This window comes from Bos indicus, chromosome 11 (genome assembly GCF_029378745.1).
Source record: "Bos indicus isolate NIAB-ARS_2022 breed Sahiwal x Tharparkar chromosome 11, NIAB-ARS_B.indTharparkar_mat_pri_1.0, whole genome shotgun sequence".
NCBI lineage: Eukaryota > Metazoa > Chordata > Mammalia > Artiodactyla > Bovidae > Bos > Bos indicus.
In genome coordinates this window covers 21,056,162-21,076,146 of record NC_091770.1, presented here as the reverse complement: position 1 = coordinate 21,076,146, position 19,985 = coordinate 21,056,162, and the positions used below count along the sequence as shown (strand labels likewise).

General features: G+C 41.6%; 1 protein-coding gene across 4 annotated transcripts in view; it reads left to right on the top strand.

Moving 5' to 3' along the window:
- DHX57 (DExH-box helicase 57) overlaps window positions 1–8,347 on the top strand; it is a 60,311-nt gene extending 51,964 nt beyond the window's left edge. For 3 of the 4 annotated variants that reach the window (XM_019970028.2, XM_070798526.1, XM_019970029.2), the window contains exons 22-24: window positions 1,675–1,809; window positions 6,088–6,288; window positions 7,868–8,347. In XM_019970028.2, the coding sequence (XP_019825587.2) occupies window positions 1,675–1,809; window positions 6,088–6,288; window positions 7,868–8,011 (480 nt within the window). In that variant the 3' untranslated portion in view covers window positions 8,012–8,347. Of the gene's footprint in view, window positions 1–1,674; window positions 1,810–4,558; window positions 6,289–7,867 lie in introns of all 4 variants that reach the window. The other variant, XR_011569220.1, reaches the window with a different exon arrangement.
- Window positions 8,348–19,985: the final 11,638 nt, after the last annotated feature.

The following is a 19,985-nucleotide window of genomic DNA, read 5'->3' as shown; positions in this document are numbered from 1 at the left end:
AGAATCTTCAAAACACATTCATTATATAAAATAAGGTGCCTTTTTAATCCTTATGACATGACACTCCAGAACTCAAAATGGGCATAAATGTCACTGTCAGCCCGTCTGTGCATAACTAATCTAGGGTTAGGTCGAAATCTGATTCTACTACAACTCCCATTATGCCCTCTACTCTGGACTAAAATTAGATAAGAACAAAATCAAGTCAGTGCTTTGCCATGGGACATCTGTGATCTCTTCTGGAAACCATACCTGAATGGACTTGTTGGACTTTTACTTGCGGTTTGATCATCTCGTCCCTGTCAAACTTAGAATGTGAATTTGTCAGAGTACTGAAGCACTTCTCATTAACTTTTTGTTATATACTCAGTTGACATCTGTGGATTCATTTATGGCTTAGTTTTGCTTAGTGCTTGCATGCTTTTGAAACCATTTGCAACTTCTCCAAATGATTTTTTAAAATAAAAGCAATGGAGACAATTAAAAAATCAGGGGTGGATAGGATGAATAAGCCTAACACAGAAGATTTTTAGGGCAGTAAAAATACTGTGCATGATACCATAATGATAGATACGTGTCACACTTGTCCAAACCCTTGGAATACACAACAACAAAAGTGAGCCCTAACGTAAACTGTGGACTTTGGGTGATTGTGATTTGATGATTTTTTTTAATGAATGTTTCTACTCTTGGTAAGAGTGTAAGTTGATACACCCTTTCTAGATAGCAGTTTCATTTCTGAGGATTTATTATGAGAAAATAATTGCATATTTATGTAAAGATACAGCTAGGAGAACGTTTGCAATTATCAACAGCACTAGAATGAATGGTCTAAACTCCAATAATAGGGAATTTATTGATTAAATTATTATATGTCATTATAGTGAGGTGCTAATTTAGAATTATGTTTTAGGAAAATACAGAAAATGATCCTATATTAGTTTTGGTATACATTTTATATCATTTGTTTGTCTCCATTTCTATATTATGAAAATCTAATAGAAAACTACAGTGTTTCTCAAATATTGTTATTTCTTAATCATGAGATTACAAGAGATTTTTCCTAGTATATGTATATTTTTTACTGAAGTATAGTTGATTAAGAGTATTGTGTTAGTTTTAGGTGTAGAACAGTGATTCAGTTACATATATTTTTCAGACTATTTTCCATTATAGGTTATTAGAAGATACTGAATACTGTCCCCTGTGTTACACAGTCCTGTTACTTTCTACAGTGAATATGGGGGTGTGCACATAAGCTTTTCAGTTGTTCCAAGTGAAACAATCTATTCATTCATAGAATTTTTTTTTTTTTTTACTGTTTTGAAAAATTCATTTGGAAGTATTGGACTGGCATTGGAAGTGTCAGCGGATTGCTGGCCAGTGTTGCCAGCAGGATCTCTGTCCCCCATGCTCAGTGCACAGCTGAAACATCAGCATGGTTTCTCCCCAACGTGGCTGGTGTGTGTAGTCACCCAGGACTACCGCACTTATATCCACACTTCTTCATGGGTAGAAAAAGAAAGCAAGCATGCTTATACTGCTTTCAAAAGGAAACTAAGAGAGAGGGAAGACACAGCAAAGGCATTCAAGCAAGATTGGTTTTGTGTCGGGATATACCCTACAATGGAAGTACATATATATATTTTTTTCTCATAACTATGTATTATTTAGGTGAAAAGCCCAGAGGGGAAATTTCAGAAGACCAGTACCGGAGCTGTCAGAATGCAGCCAAAATCAGATGAGTTGAAGTTTGTCACCAAGAACGATGGATACGTACACATTCACCCTTCATCGGTGAACTATCAGGTCAGGATGGCTGGGTAAACTTACAGTCAGGTTCCACACCCACAGATTCAACCAACACAGATGGTGTAGTTCTGTAGTATTAGCTACTGAAAAGACCCAAATCTGAGTGGACCCACATGCTTCAAAGCCTTTTTGTTCAAGGGTCAGCTGTTTTTACATGTGGCAGGTCCTGGGGGAGAAACAGCCCCTTAATTCACCCAAACCTTGTTCTGTCACTTGCTGTCCTTAGGTGCTGACTTGGGGAAGGTTGAATAAGCACAGATGTGCTGGAAATTGAACTATTAAGCCTGCTTTCAGATACAAAATTGTTTCTTGGCAGAAGTGACTTAAAATGTCGGGATGTAATCCTTTGCCTCTGTCTGTGCCTTAAGAGGCCTTGACCTATTCTCTGATCCAGGCTTCTCAGCTCTCACTCTTCCTTCAGCCTCTTGCTGGGTGCCTTCTGCTCGCATCACTCCACTAAATTCATCAGAAGTCGTGAATAACTTGCAAGTTGTCAAATCTTGGGAACAAATTTCCAGCTTCTCATCATTCTTCACTCATGTAGTATATGACACTGCTGACCTCCCTACCTCTTGAGACTATCTTTAATGTTTTTTGCTTCTGAAATATCACTTCTGTCTCCCTGATCATCCCCTTCTAGCTCCTTTACTAGATTCTCCTCCCTTGCTCCGAAATCATGGTTCTGTCCCTGTCCTTATGTTCTTACTGCAGGGCACATAATCTTCCTGAACCACCAGAGCACACCAACTGCCACCTACATGTTGACACAGACTCCAGATCTCTCTCGTGCTTGGTTTCTTCTCTGAGTTCTTGCTAGAAATCACCATCTGGGTGCCTTCTTGTCGCCTCAAACTCAAAAGCTGAAAAACCAAACTCATTATCTCTGAATTCACTGCTCTGTGTTCCCTGTCTTGGTGAAATGGAACCAAATCAGAACCCTGGAGTCACAGAAACCCTGCTTCTTTTCTCCTGATGCTAATCTGATTGGTCACCAGGTCCCAGTAATTCCACCTTTTTGACATATCTCAGATTTGCCCACTTCTCTTGTCCCTGCTGCCATTTCCTCAGTTCAGACCCCAGACATCTGTCTCGTGCCTGAAGTACTAATCTTACGTCCCGTGCTCACTCTCTAGTCCTTTATACTACTGCTTCCAGAGTCACCTTTTCAAAGCACATCTCTGATCATGTCATGAGTGTTAGTCGCTCAGTCATGTCCACCTCTTTGTGGCCTCTTGGACCACAGGCTCTTAGCCCACCAGGCTCCTCTGTCCATGGAATTCTCCAGGCAAGAATACTGGAGAGGGCTACCATTCCCTTCCCCAGGGGTCTTTTGAACCCCAGGTCTGCTGCATTGCAGGCAGATTCTTTACCGTCTGAGTCACCAGGAAAGCCCACCTTTACAAAACACACCTTTGTTCATGTCATCAGATCAGATCAGATCAGATCAGTCGCTCAGTCATGTCCGACTCTTTGCGACCCCATGAACCGCAGCACGCCAGGCCTCCCTGTCCATCACCAGCTCCCGGAGTTCACCCAGACTCACGTCCATCGAGTCAGTGATGCCATCCAGCCATCTCATCCTCTGTTGTCCCCTTCTCCTCCTGCCCCCAGTCCCTCCCAGCATCAGAGTCTTTTCCAATGAGTCAACTCTTCGCATGAGATGGCCAAAGTACTGGAGTTTCAGCTTTAGCATCATTCCTTCCAAAGAAATCCCAGGGCTGATGTCCTTCAGAATAGACTGGTTGGATCTCCTTGGAGTCCAAGGGACTCTCAAGAGTCTTCTCCAACACCACAGTTCAAAAGCATCAATTCTTCGGCGCTCAGCCTTCTTCACAGTCCAACTCTCACATCCATACATGACCACTGGAAAAACCATAGCCTTGACTAGACGAACCTTTGTTGGCAAAGTAATGTCTCTGCTTTTGAATGTGCTATCTAGGTTGGTCATAACTTTCCTTCCAAGGAGTAAGCATCTTTAATTTCATGGCTGCAGTCACCATCTGAAGTGATTTTGGAGCCCAGAAAAATAAAGTCTGACACTGTTTCCCCATCTATTTCCCATGAAGTGATGGGACCGGATGCCATGATCTTCGTTTTCTGAATGTTGGGCTTTAAGCCAACTTTTTCACTCTCCACTTTCACTTTCATCAAGAGGCTTTTGAGTTCCTCTTCACTTTCTGGCATAAGGGTGGTGTCATCTGCATATCTGAGGTTATTGATATTTCTCCCAGCAATCTTGATTCCAGCTTGTGTTTCTCCCAGTCCAGCGTTTCTCATGATGTACTCTGCATGTAAGTTAAATAAGGAGGGTGACAATATACAGCCGTTGTTTAAAACTCTTCGTCTGTGGAGTCTCTTTGTACATGGAGTCTACTGTAAACTCTCCTATAACCTTTCACATCTATCCCCTTCTTAGACCATGTCCCCCCACCCCAGCTGTCATTCTTTATGCTCCAGGCCACACCAGACTACCGACAGTATCTCCCAGTGCCATGACACAGGACGCACTGTTCTCTGTGCCTGGAGTGGCATTCTCATTCCCCGGCAGGCTCCTACTTATCCTTCAAGCCCAGTGCTCCTCTCCAAGTTGCTTCTTACTCCTGTTCCACCACTGTATAGTATGCGTTTTTCTACTGTTGCATTTATCACATTCTTTTATGGTTTATGGTATGTCTCATTCATAGACTTTTGAAATTCCTGAAGACAGGAATTGAATTTTATTCATTTCCACATTCTCCACGTCTAGCACAGTGCGTCGCCAGCATGAAGGCAGATGTTCAACAAAGCTTCATCTTGATAAAGAGATGGAGGAAAAGAGAATGAAGAGAGTTTGAAGTGTGAGGGCTGGTCAACCCCTGGAACTACTGAATGGAGTGTCAACAAAGCATGAAAAATATCTCCTTAAGCACAGAAGGGCCTGAGGACTAGGAGATCATCTGCCCTCTCCACTGCATGTGTACTTAGAAACCAGGGGCCCAAGTTATCTCCACTCCTCTCCTGAGTTTACCATGGCATTTCTGCAGTAAATCTAAGTCATCCATGCATCCAGTCAGTACCTGCCACCCAGTCTGTGCCAGGCACCATTGTAGGCCATGGAGGACAGCTGATGAGCTAGGGAGACACAGTCTCTGCCCTCAGGGAGCTTACATTCTAGAGGGGAAGACAGGCAAGAAATAAGTAAACAATCTCAGGTGAACAACAGATGTTAGAAAGTAAAACCATAAGAGATTGAGAGTGACAGGAGAGGGTTTTTAACTATAGTTGAAATTAACACAATGTTGTAAATCAGGTATATAGCTTCAGATGCATTTCTGTTACAGGTTACTACATATATTGACTATAGTTCCCTGTGCTATACAGTAAATCCTTGTTGTCTTTTATATACAGTGGTATCTATTAATCTCACATTCCTGATTTACCCCTCCCCCCTCAAGAGGGGCTGTTTTACATAGTGTGGTAAGGGAAGAGCCCTGAGGAGAAACAACTGGACAGGTCCTAAATGAAGTAAAGGGCGAGTCATGCAGGTATCTAAGAAGAAAACCTTCCAAGCCGGGGAAATAAGTGCAAAGACCATGAGATGAAAGCACATTTGGTGTGTTCCAGCAAACGCAAGAAGGAGAAGGCAGCCAGTGCAAATGAGGGGGAAGGTCAGGGGCGGCGGTGACAGAAGAGTTGGGACAAGCAGGCAAGGATCAGGACATGTGGGACCTTGTAATCCACAGTAAGGATCTGAGATTTTATCCTTGGAAAATCTCTGGAGGGTTTTGAGCCCTAACTGGTTTTTAAAAGATCACTGTGGCCACTGTATGGAAAAGAAACTGAGGATGCAAAGGGGCAAGTACACAGCAAGCCACTGCAGTGGTCTGTATGAGAGGATGGTTTGCACGAGGTGGTGGCTGTAGAAGTGGAGAGTTCATTGTGTATTTTGAAAATAGAACCATCAGGACTTAGTGATGATAGAGTGAGGGAGAGAAAGCAATCAAGGATGCTTCTAAATTTGGGGCTTGAGCAGCTAGGTGAATGGGAGTCTCACTTACTGAGATAGTGAACCCGACAAGCATAGGAAAACAGAGAGTTCCCTTGAACATAAGTCCAAGATACTTCTTAGCTGTCCAGGTGCAGACATCCAATAGGCAGCTGCAAGTACAAGGCTAGTGCTCAGGGGAAGGTACAGGCTGAAGGTCATCTGGGGAGTCACTGGACAGGTAACAGGTAAGTCCCTGGGACTGGTGGGATTCTGTGTATGTCACCAGTGACATCACTGTCATGTTCCAGGTCAGACACTTTGACAGTCCCTACCTGGTATACCACGAGAAGATCAAAACTAGTCGCGTGTTCATCCGAGACTGCAGCATGGTGTCTGTGTACCCACTGGTCTTATTTGGAGGAGGCCAAGTGAATGTGCAGCTCCAAAAGGGAGAGTTTGTTGTTTCCTTGGATGATGGTTGGATCCGCTTTGCAGCTGCTTCCCATCAGGTAAGGGATAGGGGCTCTGATAATATGAAATACAGGGCATTCCTTCAGGGAACAAGGACAGCAGAGCTGCGTTAGAGTGAATGATGCGTGTGCCGGGGACACTGAGCAAGACCGAGGCTGAAGTAAGGCCAGGGGTGGAGCTGTAGTAAGAGCTGAAGAAGTGCGCTGTGAGGGAAAGCCCGGGACAGTTGTGTGAAAGGACAGAAGCTGTGAGTGAGGTATTAGAGCTTTCTGTTATAGAAATATAGATTCAAAGAAAACATGGGTGAGCAGAAGTAAAAATTACCCTGATTCTACAGCCACCTTTAAAAAAAGATAATGGGTCTAAATGTTTTTATTCTCAGGTCTCAAATTATTCAGAGTCTCTAGAAAACATTTAAGGGAGCGTATATTCAAGAAAAAATTTTAATATTTGCATCTGTTGGAAATCTTCTAATCTCCTATTTCAGGGGGCAGAAACACCAATTCAAACATTACAGTAAAATACACCAGTGAATTCCCTTTTAAAGTCTAAAGCAGCACTGCTAGGAAAAATATATGTGACACATACCTAAGAATTTTTCTAGTAGCCACATTTAAAAAAAGTAAATAGGTGAAATTAATTTTAATGTATTTTATATAGCACAATTTTAATATATTTTATATAGCATAAAACATTTAAAAGTTTTAATTATATCATGTAATCAGTGTAAAAAATTGAGATTTTTATATTCTTTTTCATACTAAGTCTTCAAAATCTGGTGTGTATTTTATAGTCACAGTATATCTCAGTTAAGACCAGGCACATTTCATGTGTCATGAGATTAGCCACATGGAACAGTACAGGTCAGGAGGGCCAGGCAGGGTTGGTTTGATTCACCTGCTTAACGACAAAAGCCCGGCTGGCCCCTGGTATAGGATGGCTGTAGCTCCTGCACGTCCATGCAGCACACATGGCCCACGAGTGGAGACAGAACGCTGCTTTCCTGAAAGCACACCTCTTCTTCTAAACCGGTTCCTGTCACTGCAGAATGTCATGGCCTCTAAGGCCTGGATCCCCTGAACCATTCACTCTGGTGCACGGCATGAGCCGATTAGATCAGAGTGTCTACTCCAAGGTTGCCACACAGTGGAGGAAGAGCCAGACAGGTGTTGGCCAGATGTCCACAGTGCCACTACATCAGCACGAGCAATGTGGTGCTGTCTCCCACCCCACCTCCTCACCAACCAAAGCATAAAAATTCCAAAGTTAGATTGGTTTAATGTCCGTCATTTTTAATTCTCAATTTTCCTGCTTCTCCTCTCAGAGCTAATTGTAAAAGTTGGCCAAGCTTTAAAATGCAGAACATTGCATAAAAGCTGTTTCTGGATTTAATCTTGGTCCCCAGTGTACACTTCAGAGCTGTATGTTCCTATAATTGCATCAAGAAACTTTAGAAGCACTTTGAGGGGGAAGAAAAAAAAAAAGTGTTTCATTCTCCCCCCATGGAATTAATAGCAGAGACCTAGAACAATGGTCATCACAACTGGAGAATTTCCTTTAACCACCTTTTCTCCCCTGGTGGTCCAAGCACTGCTTACATCGCAACTTTCATTTTAGGTGGCAGAATTAGTAAAGGAACTTCGTTGTGAACTTGACCAGCTCCTCCAGGATAAGATAAAAAACCCAAGCATAGATCTGTGCACCTGTCCTCGAGGGTCACGGATCATCAGCATGATTGTGAAACTTGTCACCACACAGTGAAGACTGTCGCGGAGAGTGCTCACTCCTCCCCTGCTTGCTCAGCTGGGAACCAATAGCGGCACTTCGACACCCAGCTGCGGTGTGGGGGCCGCTGGGGAAGGAGCCCGGGCAGGCTCTGCTGAGTCAGCTGCAGCCACACACGCCTTTAGGGACGTTTTCCAGACTGAGTGTTGCTAACCAAGCAGTGGGCACTCCTGCCTGGCACAGTTTGGAGTGTCAGTGTGAGACAGCTTAAAAACCAACCTGCCTGTTTTTTTTCCTCTCTGACTGCCCTGGAATGAATGAAATTCATCTGATAACACAAAAGTGAACGTTTAATACAGTGGTTTTAATCTCTGTTTTTCTCCTGCTTTTTATTAGAGTGAGATGAGGGGCATGAGGAGAAATACCAGTTGTTTTTTTCTGTCATAAAAGCTCAACTGAGAGAAATCAGAACAGAAGGGAAAAAATCATGTGAGCAAGAAAAATTAAAACTTCATTTTCAGCCATAGGTCATTATGTAAACTTTCATTTGTGAGGGGTTTATTTTTACTCATTAAAATTCAGCTTAAAAAAAGTTGAGTTCTTATTTGTTATTAAAATGTGAGCTGGTTTTATCAGTAACACTCTTATTCTTAAAAGCAGAACAACCTGGGTGTTTTCATTCTCTTTTGGGTTTTCCATTTATGAGTCTGACTGTGTCTTTTGAACTCGCCCGGATCTAAGGGCCACATTTCACATTACCTGAAGGGGAATTTTAATGGTATTCTCAGAACATAGTTGGCATGGTTCAGGTTCATGGAGAAAGTTGCCATGCTAGTGTCAGATTTATAGCCATAAAAATACCTTCTATGAGAGTGCTTATTTTCAGTCACCACTTAGGTTAATATGGCACTCACATTTTAAAAAAAAAAATATGAATACATTTACCTTGGCTAGATAGTTTTCAGTGTCCAAGAAGAATTCCAGAAAAATGAGTGGAAGACGTACTCTTGTATGTATAGCCCTCAGGTAGAGAGTTACTACAGGTTTCCCACTACAGACAGAATTCACACTAACTCAACAAAAGCACCTCAGTGAAGGATGTTCACCTTTCAAGCTATTAAGTTTCCAGGAAACCTCCTAGACTGTCCAAATGGTCACATATATCCGTGGTCCCCGACCTTTTTGGCATTAGAGACTAGTTTGATGGAAGACAGTTTTTCCATGGACTCGAGTAGGGGAGAATGGTTTGGGGATGATTCAAGCGTATCAGCCCCACCTTAGATCATCAGGCATTAAATCCCGAAGGTTAGGGGCCCCTGGCATATATGATATCACTTATGTATAATCTAAAAAAAAATAGGTGATTCAGACAAACTTACTTACAAAACAGATTCACAGGCATAGAAAACTTACGGTTATCAAAGGGTATGGCAGGGTGGGAGGTAGAGAGATGGGAAAGAAATTAAAAGTTTGGGATTAACATGTAAATACTACTATGTATAAAATAGGTTAACAAGGAACTGCTGTATGGCACAGGGAACTATATTCAATATCTTGTAAGAAAAAGAATGAAGAAGTATATTCAATATATGTGTGACTGAAGCACTTTGCTGTACCTTTGAAATATTTTAAATTAACTATATCAATTAAAAAAAAAACATAAATCCTATCAATCTCTAGATGTGCCAGACTGAAAACGTTTGGAAAGCCTTGACTGAAGGCATTATAAGAAAATCCTCACCCCAAACTAAATTTCTTAAGCTCATCATTGTAATTTTGAAATAAATGAAATTGGATTCTTTATTTGTGATTCAAGTCAGAAAGCAGTAGTATTTCAAGGTGAAACTGGATTTCCAAGCACCAGTAAGATGGTCAGCTTTTAACGTTAATTTTATGGAGAAGTCTGTAAATGATTTCCCAAATACTCATTTTACAGGAATCTAGTTAGGGAACAATATTAAATGAAGTTCTCGCTACAGAATTAGCCCACACTGCTGTTTTGTCCAATATGTAACTGGGAAGTTCTCAGGAAATGAAAATAGCTCAACACTTAGGGAGGTGGTCAGGTTGATAAAACATTAGCTTTGTCTTCTTCCTTCTGCAGTTCCATATCTAAATGTTACAACTCAAACTCCCTGAGAAGTAATGAACTTTAGTCTTTATCCTCCCCATTCTGTTATCTGAGCAGTTTACTATATCAAAGCATGCAGACTGTGGATCTGTAGGCATGAAAATTTTTTCTATTTCTAGGCAATGGTGTGAATGTGTCCCTGAGAGGTTGTCATAAAATAATGCCTATGAAAGTGAGATAGGCTGGGGTCTGGGGCTCTTTGCTGCAGTGCTTGTACCTGGGCAAACGTCTCCTGGAGCAACAAAGTAACAAAAAAATATATATGTAAGGGACTAAAAACTGCCTAAATGGGCAGTGGGGCAACTTATGAACAAGATGCAAAAAGAGCAAAAACCCACACAGCACTGCCAAGGGTGTGGGCAGACCACCTTCGCCATCCCTCTGGCCTAACCCCTGCATCCACCCCTGCCCTCGCCCTGTTTAAGGAACCAGTGCTCCCCTCCTCAGGGAGTGACCAAGGGAGCCCACTTGTTTCTGTTACCGCCTGCTGCAGTAGGAGCCCTGCAAAGCCTCGCCCAAGTCTGGCCTTTTGTCAACTTCTACTGATTAAGGAGGCCAAGAACCCTAGTCAGGAACAAAAGTACTTTGTAAAATTAAAATACAGCAAATGTAAGCAAATTGGGACTGAGGGGTGGTTTTCAGATGCAGCCCAGGCTGGCTCTCAGGGGACAGCACTCTGTTGTGGTCTCAGTTGCTGGACTGAGAGCTGGTGAGCTTGGGCTTCACACTCTGAGGGTGTCTTGTGGGGGTCACTCACTTGCTACATAAATAATGGATTCCTGGGGGTTCCCAGGGACAGGAGAGTATGGTCACACAGCCATATTATGCCTGAACAAGCCTAGGCAGAGGCTGCCTCTTTCCTCCTAAATCATGCTAGAAATAAGCATAATTCCTAGGGTTTATTTTCCCCCAAATGCAGGGAGAAATCTGCTTAATATGTACAAAGTGAGCTATATTGTTTTCAGAAATTAGAGCTTGATTGTGAATCTGTGTCAGTCAATATTTGAGTTCCATGGTACAGAGTGCCTTAAACAACGAGTACAATTCTTTATCACTGCAGTAGGTTCAGATCCTTCTAGAGTGATAGGCTTCTTCCATGTCTAAAACTGCAGTGACAGTGAACAGTTAACCACCGTGGGTCATTAACATGGAGAAGCTTTTTCTTGCCATTTCTAAGTTACCACGCAAAAGGTATATCAAAGACTGGTCTTAAATATGACTTGCAGCCAATCACTGATCCTTAAGGTGCTTTAAAATCTGTTTTCATAATTTGTTGCATCAAAGAGCAGAAAAAGAGTTCTTTTGGGGAACTGAAGCTCTGTGTGTGAATCACTAGGAAAGAGTACAATCAATGTTTCATAAATACACAGGACAGCAGCCCAAATTTGAACTTTTTCCCACAGTTTGGCCTCTTTGCCCCATCCATGCCCGACTTGAGCCACTCAGCTCTACTCCCAAATCAGTTCTAACCAGCTGCCTGGTAAACAAGCCAGAAAACAGCACCCCAGTGAGATAGCTGGGAAGAGGATGCCTTGGAATCAATGGACTGGGTTTTTTCAACTCTTATTTCAGTGTTTTAGGAAAGAAACAAATGGCAGCAAAAGCCAGCATAAGAGGGGTTTGTTTGGAAAAGCAAACACTCAGGGGTGGCTTTGGAAATTCAGCCCAATCCCATAACTACCAAACAATGAGAAGCGGTATTTAGGATGATGACCCTGACATGTTACAAATACAATATTGCTTAAAATGGTAAAGTATATAATAATTAACATTTCAACAGAAGCATTTCAAAACAGTGAAGTTTTTAAAAATTATTCCTTATGTATAGAAAATGAAGTTCCTGCTGCCTCCGTCCAACCTAGCTGTTACCAAAAATGATCTGAAGGAGTTAATTTTCCTTTTATGTTCAATGATTTTAATCAAGAAACTATCCTTGCCTGGTTTTTCTACAACAATTAAAAGACAAGCTAACTTAACCAAAAAGACTCATTTACTTCATGAGTAAATGAGTAAATTACTCATTTAATTCATTTACTTCTGCTTTTAATAAGTTTTGTCTCATTCCATTCTTGGGTTTCAAATGTGTAGTTTGAAAGGTTAACAGGGAAAAAAAAAAAGAAAGGTTAACAGATACTTTTGTTGTAAGACTTTATTTGTCCAGAGAGATTGATTAATTATAACAAATATATGTACAAAAACGAAAGAAGTTTCCTCATGGAAGAAAATGTAGTTTTTATTTTAAAATCTCTGGTTCTCAACTTAGGGCAGTTTTGCTCCCCAGGGGACACCTGGCAATATTTGGAGATGTCACATATGAAGGGGGAAGAGTATCCCTGGCAACTAGTGGTTAGAAGCTAAGGATGCTGCTAAATATCTTACATGCACAGGACACCTGAACAAAAAAAAAAAAAAAAATCACCCATTCAAATTGCCAGTGCCAAGGTAAAGAAAACCATTCTAAACAACATGAGATAGGTAACTGCTTATAAAGTCTATTAGTTATTAGTCAGATGTCAAGTATGCCCATACTACTACTACTAAGTCGCTTCAGTCGTGTCCGACTCTGTGCGACCCCATGGACTGCAACCTACCAGGCTTCTCCATCCATGGGATTCTCCAGGCAAGAACACTGGAGTGGGTTGCCATTTCCTTCTCCAAAAGTATGCCCATAGTCGTCTTTAAAAATATAAGTATACTTGGACTAACCGAAAGCAAAATCTCTGCCAAATCAACTCTAATAAACATGCACTGTGTGACTAGGAGCTTAAGAGTATATCATTTTATTAAAAACACACAGTACTTGAGAAATTGAGGTAAATGTATGTAAGAATGGCAAAGTCACGCACAGATAGGTAGGGATACTTTTCCTTTAAAAAGATGTTCTACCGTAAAAAAATTTTTAAGTCATTTATTTTGAAAATGTGAAAAGTCAAGACATGCTTTTTGAAAATGTTATAGTTAATATAATTATATGTGATACTAACACTGCTAACACTCTCCACTGCAAAATTAAGTTTTCGTACTTAGGTCCATATTAAGGTGTTTAAAACATGAACACATGTACCCTTATCTTTCTATTATTTGAACAGAGTCCAATCTAGTAGACTTTGGCCAATACAGTAAAACACAAATTGGGTTAATAAAAGGGGGGATGGGAGTATACAGCACTACAGGTCTATGATTGTAAAATGTTTAAGTCTAACATGAAGCCTAACCAGAACTATAATTTCTATGTTCAGTAATCCACCTCCCATAGTTTGAGCCAGAAAAAAAAAATCAGTTTTGTTTTAGGACTTGATTATTAGTAAGATGACCAGACTGAATGTCAAAAATGTGTTGTGTACTTTAAAAGACAGATGTACAGTCAGAGGCCATGCTACACCATGGGCACCAAGGGACTACCCATGTGAGGGAACTAATCCACTAATTACAGACCCAGCATAAAACAACTTGTAATTAGACATTTCTCTTAATGCCACTCTTCTGTCTCTGAAATTCACCTGTGCTCTTTCCCATTTAAACTTCAGCTGTCCCCATTATTTCTAGCCCATAAATCTTTATACCATCTTTTTCTACAGTAAGCATGGCTAAGACTGGATTAATCGAAGCATGCAATCTGATTAGTTAACAAGAAGGCCGATTGTCCATTTTATAACTAACATGTGCTACATGGCTAATTTGAAACCCATACTGGGGTTACAGAAATTCCTCTCACATTTATACTCATAATTTCAATATAACCATTTTATTTTAATCAGGTACTATAGAATGTAAAATGGTGCAGCCATGTTGGAAAATAGTGTGACAGTTTCCTAAAATGTTAGTTGGCACGTAACCTAGCAACTCCACTCCTAGGTATTTCACCCAAGAAATACGAAAATATATGCCCAAAGACTTGCCCCAAATGTTCACAGCAACATTATTCATAATTGCCCCAAACTGGAAACAATCCAGATGTCCATTAAGCAAAATGTAAGTATATTCACAATGGAATATTATTCAGTAATAAAAAGAAGCCACTGATATATGCTACAACATGGAGATCAAATTCAGGATTTAGGGGAATATTTTAATAAGTTGTGGTTCATCAACACAATAGATATAGTCTTAAATATTATACAAGTGAGTAAAGTTATTTTTAAAAAATGTTTTATTTGGCTACTTCAGGTCTTAGTTTTGGAATGCAGGATCTAGTTCTCTAACCAGAGTAAATTTAAATGGAGCCAGTCGGACACAGACTATACATTGTATGATTCCATTTAAAGGAAATATACCCCCCAAAATCAAATCTATAGATACAGAAAGTAGTGACTGCCTGGGGTGGAGAGTGCGAATGGGAATCTACTGCAAATGAGACAGAGGGTCTTGTGGCGACAATGGAAATTTTTTAAAAAATTAGATTGTGATGATGGCTGCACAGCTAAATTTACCAAAATAAAAGAATCACTGAATTATGCCTTGAGGTGGATGAATTTTATGATAATATCTCAATGAAGCTTTTAGAAATATATATGAAGATGCCTTTGATTACAAAGGAGAAGAAGTGATTTTACAGTGGAAAAATATGACAGCACCACCTTAACCAAGTGATCATGGTTAACGTCACAAACATGGGCCAGATTAGCACAGGATGCCTCCTGATGCACTGAGAAGAATACACTATCATCTCCAGGGTCTTCCTTTCCCAAAAATGCACACCGATATGGATCACTGGGAAACAGAGAAACCCAAATTGAGGGATATTGCACAAAATAACTGGCCAATATTGAAAAATGTCGATGTCATGAAAGTCAAAGAAAGATTGAGGAATTACTCCAGAGTAAAGGAAACTAAAGGGACATGATCCAAGTACAAGTCATTTTTTGATATAGTGAACATTGAGCAATAGGCAAAAGCTAGATAATGTCTGTATTAAATTATACTACTGTATGAATATTAGTTTTGATAACTGTACCATGGTTAAGAAAATGTTCTCACATTTCCATTGTATCCACAGTTTATTCTCAAACAGTTCAGGAAGAAACATGAACACACATGCACAGAAAATGCAAATGTGGCAAGATGTTAACATTTGCTGGATAAAGGATACAGGACAGTTCTTTGTCCTGTTCTCGCGTATTTTCTGTAACTCTAAAATTATGTCCAAATAAGTTAAAGTGATGCATGTACAATTAACAGTTGCTTATTAACATATTAATATATAGCCATGTGAATAAAAATAAACACAAAGAAACAGTTATAATAAGATGAGGATATGGGGGGAAATAACTTTCTGAAAATAAAGATTAAAAAAAAAATTAAGATATGATTCAAAGAGTACCCATACTGGAAACACATGGAGAAATGTCAATAAACACAAAGCAACTGTAAAACACCATCTTCTGTTCAGTCATAAAAATTAAGTAAAATACTAATACTCTAAGGGTGTAATGAAATTTGTATACACATTATTGTTGTTGATGTCAAGTAACACAAACTATTTAAAGAGTATTGTACTTTCATTTCTAAGCACTAGTTTTGGAGGGGTTTTTTTAGCATTTGGTTGCACCCGGTCTTGGTTATGGCACATGGGATCTAGTTCCCTAACCAGGGATCGAACCTGTGCCCCCTGCACTGGAAGCACAGACCAGCAGAGAAGCACTGGACCACCAGGAGGTTCCTTCTAAGCACTAGCTTTTGATAACAGCAGTAAAGACATATGAAGACATTCTTTGCACCATAAACTATGATAGCAAAAAGAACGTCAAAAGAAAATGTTTAATAAGTTTTAGTCCATCAACACAGTACAATGTTGTCCTTAAATCATGAAAACTACAAAAACAACTATATACATTGTATGCAAAAGTAAAAAAGCATGTCTGATAACGATATAATTTTTAATAAAGAAATCCTTTAATGACTGAAAAATGAAAACCAGTGGTGTAATAATGAAGGCAGGAAAAGCTGGAGGTGATAGATGTGTTTATGGCATAGACTGTGGTGATGGTTTCATGGGTGTATGCTTCTCTTCAACTCATCAGGCTGTATACACTATGTAGTTTTTTGTATGTTACTCCTTCGTCAAAGTAGTTTTTTTTTTTTTAAACCAATTGTATTTGGCAGTGGATGCAATTGCTAAGCTGCTAAGTCGCATCAGTCGTGTCCGACTCTGTGTGACCCCATAGACGGCAGCCCACCAGGCTCCCCCGTCCCTGGGATTCTCCAGGCAAGAACACTGGAGTGGGTTGCTATTTCCTTCTCCAGTGCATGAAAGTGAAAAGTGAAAAGTGAAGTCGCTCAGTCGAGTCCGACTCCTAGCGACCCCATGGACTGCAGCCTACCAGGCTCCTCTGTCCATGGGAGTTTCCAGGCAAGAGTACTGGAGTGGGGTGCCATTGCTGCTAAGTCACTTCTGTCGTGTCCGACTCTGTGCGACTCCATAGACGGCAGCCCACCTAAGTATGTGTAATTATAGTCCTTCACTGCTCTGATTTCTCCCCAAATTTATAGTAATCCTTAGCTTTGACTCTAGCATTCTAGAAGCTACTCCAAGAGGCATCATAAAAATTCTAGTTCTCAAAACAATTGTGAATGTTTCAAATTTCATTAATTTTATTGAAAACAATTCATGGGAGGTGTATTTCAGCTATAACATTTAGGAGGAGAGATTTAGGAAATCAAGTGCACAGTGGATAGCAAGATACAGGGCAGAGGTTGGAAAGTTTGCTCCAAGACTGAAAGATACTCAAAGTCCTGAAAACCTTTTGTTCTGAAAAATATTCTTGACACCAGTTGTGTTCAAAGACTGCCCTGGAGCTGGCTTTGGGGAGGATCTCCCCCTGGGAATCTGGAACCAGGAGAGGGATGAAAAACAGGCAGGTTAAACCCTCAGGGGGAATTTGAACTGAGGAACTGGCTGGCCCAACTCCCTAAGCAGAGAGGTTTCCGTGGCAGGGCCAAATCACATATCCTCAGGTTTGGCTCACAAGGCAAATTTTCAAACAAATCAGAGGACTCAGCTGCCAAGAAAGTCTGTCCCCAGCTCATTAGTCTGACAGCAGGTAAGTCTGCCAACACCAGTGCACCTGTCCCTGGGCCAAGGTTCACTCCTGACCAACTGTGGATAATTTCCTATATGTCTTTTTTCAAGACCTCCCTCATTTTGTCAGAATCTTTTCCATTTAATTTGTTCTTATTCCCCTTCCCCTATCCAAAGACATCTGAGGGTTTGAAGGGGAAAGGCTATGTGATAAATTTCACTTTTAGGATTCTGGAACTCTACAGTTGTGAGGGAAGGCCTTTCTGTTCCCCCAGGCTTCTAAACTGCTTTTGCAAGGGTAATCTGATGGAACTCTACAGTTGTGAGGGAAGGCCTTTCTGTTCCCCCAGGCTTCTAAACTGCTTTTGCAAGGGTAATCTGATCTGGGACAGGTAGCTACCATTATCTGGGAGTTTGTTACAAATGCAAGCTCCTGGACCCCTACTAGGTCAGACTGGACTGCTGGGCCCTACTCCCAACTGTGTTAGCAAGCCCTCCAGCTGATTCTGATGCTTGCAAAAGTACAAAAAGCACTTGGATACATCCTGTTAATATTAGACAACCATGCAGGAAAGGAATTTAGCTATGTTATCAAAGTGCTTCCAAAGACCCCCTAAAACCCAAGTATTTTAAAGCATTTCTTCCAAAAGGCACAAGATTCCTTTTGTATGGATGGGACATAAACCCTCCTTGACCCCTGGTGGACCATGCTAGTTCAAGGCTCTCCTAGGGTAAGCTTTTCTGTAAACAGCCATATTTTTCTGAAGATACAATCCATATCATTTCTGTCAATACTCAACTCTGCCACTGTGGTTCAACAACAGCCACAGACAATACACAAAGCAGTGGGTATGGCTGCGTTCCAATAAAACTTTAATAAACAGAGGCAGCAGGCTGGATTCTGCTAAGGGCCTGAAGTGTGCTAACCCATCCTCGGGTTCTAACCTGATGCGGGAACCCTGGGGTCACTGTAGACATTCCCCTGAAAAGTCCCAGTTGGGCTGTATCTACAGGCGTGCAAGCCTTGCAGTTGCCGAGTCAGTCCAAAGAAGGAGTCTGGAAACGGCGACACAGCTATCACTGGTTTAATAGATGGGGGAGTTTACACACCTGAAGAAAAGTCCTGGAGGAACAACCCATCACATGTGGCAGACAGACAAGGTGGCGAGCAGGACACAGTGATAGCGGCGGTCTTGGCTGGGGGCGGGGGGGCAAGACCACCTTTTAAAAGGTGGTTGGAGACTACCTTTTACAGGGGGAATTGACCTCACGTTGGCTCAGTTACCAGGGAAACCAGCAACTGAGACCCATCCCTTACAGCCCCTCAGGTTAACAACCATCATCAGGGCAAATGTTTCCCATTAATAAACTAGCAGGTGGAGCCATTCTGGCCCAAGGATTAGAACACTCACTGGCTGGGGCAAGGGCGAGCACATTTGTTCCAACACAGTGTAGGCGCAGCAGGGACTCATCAAGCAGATGTACAGACAGCAAAGAGCAGCCGTCTTGAGTGACCTGACCATACACTCCACAACCCTTACCCCCTTAAGTCTGCCTCTCTTATGTGATATTCCTGGGGTCAGGTATGTAGTGGAGGTGCACCTCCACCCAATAAAACAAGTGCAATACAGACAACAGCAGCTGAAGAGTATCAAAAGTGTAAGACGTGGGTAAATTTGGAGCCAGGCACTTACTGGGTCCATTTTTCACGGAAGTCCCAGGGAGGACATCTTGCTGTAGACCCAGCAAAGAGGTCACTGATACCTCCCAATCTGTGAGCAGCTCCCTCTGCTCAGACAGGTGAAACGCCAAGATGTTTAACAGGCACGATACAGGGGAGATCATGACCATTAGCCAAATCTACCCTCATCCTGCTCAGCTACCCTCAGTCCCCACAGACTGTGCCAAATACAGGCAAGGTGGCAGAAGATTGTAAGGTTAATATAATAAATGGTGCCTTCCTCCAGTAAATGCCTGCCTTCCTCTCAGGTGGGGCAGGTGTAAGACAGGTGAAATCTGTCCCGTTCTAATCCTATTCCCCACAGGGGACTTACCCAAACCACCGGGGACTTACCTGCCAATTCCAGAGCCATTTCTTTTATAATACGTTCCCGAAGGCAGAAATTGTGGCAAGGGCAAAAGTGAGTTATTGTCCTGACCAGTAGTAGACAATGGTTCCTTTGGGGGTAAACAGTTGAACTCAGATGGTGTTGACTAGTTGCCTGTGGGTTAACACGCCATAAGCACTGGGACAACTGTTCTGGGATGTTCAGTTATAGTTCCTAGGCTGGAGTTAGCCTCCTGGGCCCACAAGTACAGAAATTTCCTATCTTGGTTATTGAAGCAATCCACTCATCCTTTCAACTAACCTGGCAGCAGGGGGGTCATAGGGTGGGTAGAAATGCCAGTGTGTCATCTTCACTGGCCCATATCTCAACTTTATGGCCAATGAAGTGGATTTCTTGGCCACTATTATGTCCACGGCGGTGCTGTATGTCATGCACGGCTCTTCTAGATCCTAAATAGTGGTTTTTGCATTACTCGACAACTTGAGTAGGCATTTTATAATGTCTCTCATCTGTTATACTACTTTGTAGACTACATATAGCTGCTCTTCCAGCACACTGCATCACTGCTCTGTCCCTTTCCATAGCTGGGAACAGAAGCTCAAGGGGACTCCGATTATTTTGCCATTGCACAGACCTGTACCAAACTCTTCCAGGTAACTGGCCATGTCCAATTCCAATTCATGTCCTAAGTTAATATCCCTGCTGCTGCTGCTGCTGCTAAGTCGCTTCAGTAGTGTCCGACTCTGTGCGACCTCACAGACAGCAGTCCACCAGGCTCTGCCATCCCTGGGA